Source organism: Lupinus angustifolius, chromosome LG08 (assembly GCF_001865875.1).
Source record: "Lupinus angustifolius cultivar Tanjil chromosome LG08, LupAngTanjil_v1.0, whole genome shotgun sequence".
In the NCBI taxonomy this organism is placed as follows: Eukaryota; Viridiplantae; Streptophyta; class Magnoliopsida; order Fabales; family Fabaceae; genus Lupinus; species Lupinus angustifolius.
The window spans coordinates 20,842,624-20,850,300 of record NC_032016.1 but is presented as its reverse complement, the minus strand read 5'-3'; the positions used below and the strand labels follow the sequence as shown (position 1 = coordinate 20,850,300).

General features: G+C 29.8%; 1 protein-coding gene across 1 annotated transcript; it reads right to left on the bottom strand.

Annotated features, from left to right (window-relative positions):
* On the bottom strand, positions 1,764 to 3,158 carry LOC109353321 (NAC domain-containing protein 72-like). Its single transcript, XM_019595547.1, has 3 exons — positions 2,869 to 3,158; positions 2,481 to 2,752; positions 1,764 to 2,389 (listed from the first exon to the last, which is right to left on the bottom strand). Exons 1-3 carry the CDS (start codon positions 3,047 to 3,049, stop codon positions 1,868 to 1,870), a joined length of 975 nt encoding a protein of 324 aa, XP_019451092.1. The 5' UTR covers positions 3,050 to 3,158; the 3' UTR covers positions 1,764 to 1,867.

The window sequence follows — 7,677 nt, the reverse complement described above, 5'->3', positions numbered from 1 at the left end:
GCGCACTAAAAGTTATTTGATATAAAAAAAAGAAAATTGTGCCTTTTCGTTTTTTTTGATATTTACATTGTTGAAACTTGAAAGTATCATCGTTATTTGATCGAGCGATAAATCCAAAAGAAATATAGTATCATCTTTTTATGTCTTCGAAAGTAAGGTTGATAAGCATAATTTATATATAGTATTAGTCAATGCATACATACATGTCACAATTTACAACTGGATAAGTATATCAAATTCATGTTATTGACGTGTGGATGAATCTGACTCGCATTTTATCTCTCGTTTTGCGTAAATTTGACTGAGATATTAAATAAAAAGCAAAACTACTTCGGCTTGCTATATATAGTTCCTTAATAATTTTATCTTGATTTTTGGAAACATTAAAAAGAGTTGTGCTTACCCTTCCACGCCCCTTATAAAATAATGATATTATTTCATACAAAGGAAAACAGCACACTTGTCATCAACTTTACTTATTTTAGTTAATATATGGCCTCACTTTTATTTATTTTTAAAATAAAGAGGCGAACTTTAAAATGATATTTTTATTTTATTCCCTGAATTGAAGTTTCCAAAACCTTAATTGTCATCCTTCTGTACCCAAAAAAAAACTAAAATCCAGTTGTTAAATTATTTATTTGTTTATAAATAAAGGTAACATTAAATAATTTATACCAGTTATATATATTTTATTTATTATTCCTTCTACATTTCACTAAAACTTTCACTTCCCAAATACGTTGAGGACTTACCAAAAGGGGAAAATTCAATTTGGACCCCTCATAAAGGCGAATAAGTACCTAGCTGGCTAGGGATCAAATTTAGTTTAGCACAAAATACGTTGCTCCCCTCATCATAAAGAGGAATAAATGGCCATTCATTTTACACGTCACAACACAAGTTATGTATTTCATATAATAAGTTTTTTTTTATACATATATAATAAGTGTTTTAAGGAGGAAAAGTAAGTATTTTATCTTAATATTTGATGTTTTCATATATATATCACGATGGCCGAACTTAGTTTTTTAATATCAATTTTCTTGTTTTGCATTTCTTAATCAACCTCCTTACAGAATTTGTTAAGACAACCCTACAGATAAACAATCAGGGAATAATAGTTATTATTTCCATTAGTATCTTTTCATAACTTTGTTTTGATACTTAAATAACATTTTATTTAAATTGGTTAGTACGTTTTTTGTTTTCTATCTCTCACTATTTAAGGTTATATACATAATTTTAGAAACTATTATAAAAAATAAAAGTTGATGAATTTAACTTTTAATTCTAAACTAAACATTCGTATACCATACAGCTCAGATTTCTTTTTCTAAGAGCTTGAGAACTGTACCGATTTAATTGACTCCCCTAATCCCTATACCTAAATATGTAAAGTATTTGATATATAATTTTGATAAGAATGTAAAGTATGTGATATATATAATTTTGATATGTTGTTATTAAAGTTGTGGTCACTGAAGTTTGGGACTTGCCGCATTATAAAAATATATAAAAATTATCAAAGCAACTATTGGAAACATTTGAGTCAATAATGCTTTCAAAGTAGAACGTGATTCAATTCATGTGGTTGCCATGTATGCCTACTGCAGCCAAATAATACTTCCTAACAAATTAACTTTCAGACTCAATGGTTTCACACCATTGCATATTTTCTCAATCTATACACGCATCACTGAATATAATGCACCCCATCACAGCCTCCATGTCTAGCTAAAATCCAGGACCCACTTTCTCCTTTCTACTTTTGGAATCTATATGCCAAACTATCATAATTAGCCAAAAGAATCCCAAAGTATATTTACAATAATGCACTTCCGTTTCCTATAGTGTATGACCCTTTTTATTTGGTAAAACTAAACCCGTCTTGTTGATTTGGGTATCCAAAACTAAACGGGTCATTGTATTGTAAGAACACATTCTGATTCTGCTGATAAAACCCAGAATTATCGTTAACCTTTCGTTGGTTTCTTATGCCACTCTGAACCTCTTCCTCCGCCGTCAAGTCCACGTGGCAGAATTGCGGCATAGAAGGGACAAAGAGGTCATTACAACCGTAATTCACCATCCCCTGAGTTTGAAACTCGGGCACCGAGTCTAAACCGGACGAGTTAACCCAATCAGAGAAATTCTCTAGGTTCTGAAAACCCTCCTGGTTCTGCTGTGAAGTTCTCAGCGAGTTCATGCGTGGAAGCGTGAAGAACTGTTCATTTATTTCAGGTAATTCAATCATGTCTTCTACATGAGACGATGTAGAAGGAGACGATCCTCCATTGCTGTATTCTTTGCTCGAAAAGCTTGGTATCACAGTCTTTTGCGCACTTGAATTCTTCTTGTAAATCCGACACAGAACCCAATCATCTAGCTGCATCACACAATTCACCATTAACAAAATGATAACAATAAAGTTACACAAGAGCATGGAAAACAGATGAAAAATGATTTTAATTGTTTACCTTAGCGCTACCGTTGTTCTTTCGAGAAGAATCAAGAAGGCGATATTCGTGCATAATCCAGTTAGTTTTGGTGCCTTTGGGTGCTTTACCAATGTAGAAAACAAGTGCTTTTTTTATTCCAACTTGTCTACCTTCAGTGGTGATGATTTTGTCTGTTCCAGTTGCTTTCCAATACCCAGAACCAGCAACTCTATTGGGTCGTGAACCATTCGGATACTTCCTATCTCTAGGGCTAAAAAAGTACCACTCTTTCTCACCAAATATTGCTTTACCTGCACAACCCACAACAACATTCAATTACTACAACAAAACTTTAATAACATTCAATAACTAAAAAGCTTCATTTGAATAATTAGCACCAACAAAAATGGATAATATATATATATACCTGGTAGAACCCATGGGTCGAACTTGTACAAGTCTATTTCAGCAATGATTGGAAGAGAAAAATGATAGCCAGCTACCTTGCGGCATAGGTATTGAACAAGAAGCTCTTCATCTGTTGGGAAAAATCGAAAACCAGGAGGTAAACTCAATTGTGCAAGTAGATCTTTCTCTGGAACTCCCATTTTCTTAACACAGACAACAAATTTAAACTATGATGATAAATAATAGAAGAGGAAGGAAGAGAAGAAAATATTTTGTGTTTTATTTACTGTTTTTTCGAACAAACGAAAGACATTGGTGTTATTTATATAGGGACAATGTACGGTAATTTTTGTCGTGAGGATTGGTGTGTTAGGCCTACAACTTTATTGTTTTAAAATATCATTATTGTGTGGACAACCTTATCCGATTCTTGTACGGTCCTTGGCCTTCAGTGGACTTGGTTCAGTGTATTTAAAAATACTCCTACTAGAATATAATACTATAATAATAAACATTAAATAATATATTACTTTCTTTTCTTTATTTATAAGTCATGGTTTACAAAATTTATAAATTATAATAAATATTTTAATTCTACATAAATGAATAGAGGATAATTCTAAAATTGTAATAGTATTTTTGTAAATTTGAGAATTAGAATTATTTTTATAAGTGAAAATGTTATAAATGTTTATAGATATTTTGTTATGAGTGGATTCAATGTATGTGATCGTCATCATAAGAAAAACACAAAAAAATAAAAATAAATAAATTGGGTCATTCAATACACGTGTCGACCTCGGAGGATGGTGAAAGGGAAAAGCGTTGCCGTTATTTTCTACAGCGAGCGCGTTTTCTAAAATACAGGTGAATATCATTGTTCACGTGTGGGTTTTATCTTAGGACGGTGAGCACAGAGTGAAATTAGTGTCAGAAAATCTCAACACATATTTTTTTTTATAAAGAATAAACTGACAATTTCAATTTTACGATAAAGTAATATTAAAATAGATTGGCGCTATAAATTTAACTTTTTCACATTTATATTCAGATTCAATAATTATTGTTATAAGGGTGGAATTTTGTCAAGTAAGAAAGATGACAATTCATAAAAGAAAGCACTTAATAAAGTTTATCGGTGGAAGCTCCATTGGCGACACGTGGTGCTTGAAATGCACTTCATTTGTCTTCTTCTTCCTTTCATTCTCATTTCTTTTTTGAAATAGGCATTTCTTTCACTCTTCAACTTCTACGTGTAAGTTCTCAAGTTATAAGTATTAATTACGAGATTTAATATATTTTGATAGTGTAATTATTTTTTATATTGTTATTAAAAAATTTATTATTAATATTTTAATTTTTATTAGCTCTCAAATAAAAGTAATATAAATCAATAATCGATGATGTGTTAATAGTATAAAAAACATTACACTAGTAATATTTAAATTTTAAACTCAATATGTATCAATTTCTTTTTAAAATGATGTATTATTATTCATACATTAAGTTGATATGGATGACCAAATTAATATGAATATACATTTTATGGCGTAAACATAAATATATTTAAATATAAACTCTTAATTATAGCCGGGTTCTCGTGTTTTTCGGCAGTTTGCACCAAAGAGGAAAGTTGGTGATGTGATTGGTCAAAGTCAATATTATGGAGTAGTGTGTGATTCACTGAACTGTTCTATCTTGATTTTTGACGTTTTAGATTTTTCTGAACGTGGACAACTTTAGGTTGGAGATAGGAAAGAAATAAAGGCATCGACATGCTTTGGGTATGTTATTTCTGGTCAAAGTTCAAATGAGAAAGAAAAGAGAGCAAAAAGAACAATCAAATCATCATAAAATGGGACGTGGAAGGATTAAATATTACAATGAGCATTCTTATATTCTTCTACTAAATTCTTATAGTAATTCTTCTACCTACAATAAAATTGATATATGTCATTTATAATTCAATCATTAATAAATAAAGTATTTTATTATAACATATGTCATTTTCTTATGAATAAGAGGATTAGTAAGTAAGAAGATATGGTAGGATGATATATCATTTTCCTACCTGAATTGCTGCGGTGTGTGTTTTGAAAAGAGAATATACCTTATATCTTCATTCTTCCTCTCACCATATCCTTGCCGCATAATCAGTGTCACTCAATATACTATAAATTAAGAATGATCAGAAAAATACTTACAAATTAAATTTTAACTTAAATATATTTTTTAACTAATCAGAAAGTCAAGGCACATAGAGTGACACTAAATCCATCAATTCTTTCTATAACCAAAGATATTCGCACATCCTATATAAAAATAACAATTCTTTTTTTAGTATAAAGTTTTTTTCAATAAATACATAAGAATTGAATCATTGAATATTATATTTAAGAATCAATAGTGTCTTATATCAGTAGACTAACATCTTATTGGTTCTATATATTTTATTTTTCTAATTTATAAATAATAGATGCATTATTTCTCAAAGAAAAATCAGACTAAAAAATTTATATTTTCATTGGGCAATATCTCATGCATTTTTATTATTTAAAATCATAATTTAATGAGATTTGAGATTTATCCCATTGAACCAATATGGGAAGATTAGTATAAAAAGTGAAATGCTAATATCTCTATCAAGAAAATAAAAATATGAGATGTAAAAAGTATGTGATTAGCTTTATTTTATATATAAAAAAATTACATGGTGAGAGTTTTTAGGTAACCCAGGATGATATGTTTACGGTATATACAGACACGGTGACGAAAACATTTTTTATTTGTTTTTAAATTGAACTTTTGTTTAGTGTAGAAGAAAACAATATGAAAATGTTTTTGGTGGAAACTATATGAAAATGTTGAAGATTATACATGAGAGACAATGTGGAGTCAATAGAGTGTTCACTTAGGTTTTGGTCATAAAAATGATTATATTTATATCAAAAAGATAAAAACGTTATAATGCTATTTTTGTTGTTGTACTGTCCTCTCTAATATTAGAGAGGATATACACATCGCTTAGCTTCATTGGTGTAGAAATGGTCTTGAGTGTTAGGGTACTAAAAAAGCTGCCACGATCATATTACTTGAATATAAAAATATTTCAGGGTAGCTACTATCTAATAATTTCGTCACAACAGTTGACAAATCTCACGTTCACGTTTGAATTTGAAGATTGATTTGCTGATTGAATTTGGGTTCCAAGTATGTTTGTTGCTTTACTACAATCGTTAACGTGATTTCGTCACAGGTTTGTTGAAAATGTTAAAATTCAAACATCATAATTTTGTTTTAATTTTTGCATTAATATTAAATAATCTTCTTCCACTACATACTTCTAATCCTTTTGATTTAACTTTGTTACGAACAGATAAAATTGAGTTTTGGATATTCTTTAAATGGGTGTATTTTGCTGAATTTGTAAAAGGTGTTCATATCCTATTGTTTTTTCTTATCGTAAAAACGTTCAAAATCCTTTGACTAGTATATTGTGGTTAAGGCTTGTTCCTACCGTTGGGGCACACACTCAAATATAGTGTTCAGATTTTTATGTGAAATCCAAAGCCCAATGCTACTGCAGATTTCTCATCCTAGGACTGTTCACACTCTTTTAATTTAAAATTGGAAATATATGCTATTTTTTTCTTCCTTTTTCTCCAAAAAAATCAACTTCTAAATGAATAATCAAATAAAATATCATGTACTTGAAAACTGTATATTTAGGTTTAGTAAACAAAGTTATTTTCTTGATTCTTAGAGTTTTTTTCTAAAGCAAAGTTCACAAATTTACTTTCCCTTTTCCTTTAAATAGAGACCAGAAGGAAGATTACATTTGTCATTCTGAGTTATCACATGAAATTGAGTTACATAATAAAGTATTTTTTAAGTATTATTCCATTCAAATATATAAAGACTGCAATTTTTATTTTATTTTTGTGTGTGTCATCATTTTTCTTTTCTATAATTCCATTCTATTTCCCTTTCTGCTAATTAGAGTTGGTCTTAAAATTGTGTCACTGAATTCTTATTATCGTCTAACATAGCTTAACCTCACGTCTTTATCGTAATCATGATCAATTGAGTGCAAAGACAAACTTGCATATTTGGATTATCTAGAAACGGATGAAAAGGCTTTAAATACTTTATTTGTAGCAAGTAGGATATAGACTAGGTGTTGGTTTAGTGGTGTAAGACCCTCACTAAATTTTTAAGTTGATAAGTTGAGAGTTTAATTCCTGAGAAAGATGGTTGTTGAGATGAACAACCACGAAATCTAAAAGTGATTAGTTTCTTACAAAAAAATGTGAAGTAGATAACCTTAGTAATACCGAAAAAAACTAGGATATAAGCTACATGAAAGCTTATAATCATGTTGACTGTCTATAAAGTGGTTGGAAGCTTATAAGCTATGAGCTAAAAAGTTAGGTGATGATGGAAAAAGAATTGTTTGATAAGATTAGCTTTATTAGATGATTAAGTAGCTAATGACTTTATAAGCTAATAACTTATTCAATAAGCCTCTTATATATAGAAACACAACCAAATAACTTAATTTTGATCATATAACTATTTAACTAGTTTATAAGCTACACAATGACATTACGGAATGCACATTATGAACAAGGAGAAACACCACGACATCTGTGGTAAAATGCGTAAAGAAAAACCTTATCTATATCACGTTGTGTCGTTGTGGGTAAAGAAAAACCTCGTGGGTCTTGCTAACAGAACTATTTTTTTCCTTTACCGATAAGGCCTATGACAGGTAATAGATGACTAGCATGCATGATGTTAAGTGTTCATGCTGTGTGTGAAAAAATGA

Excerpts from the sequence above, each read along its gene's own strand:
- LOC109353321 (XM_019595547.1), bottom strand. The coding sequence starts at position 3,049 with ATGGGAGTTCCAGAGAAAGATCTACTTGCACAATTGAGTTTACCTCCT. Across the intron at positions 2,753-2,868 it reads CGACCCATGGGTTCTACCAG|GTAAAGCAATATTTGGTGAG; the intron begins GTATATATATAT and ends TGGGTTGTGCAG. Across the intron at positions 2,390-2,480 it reads AGAACAACGGTAGCGCTAAG|CTAGATGATTGGGTTCTGTG; the intron begins GTAAACAATTAA and ends TGTGTGATGCAG.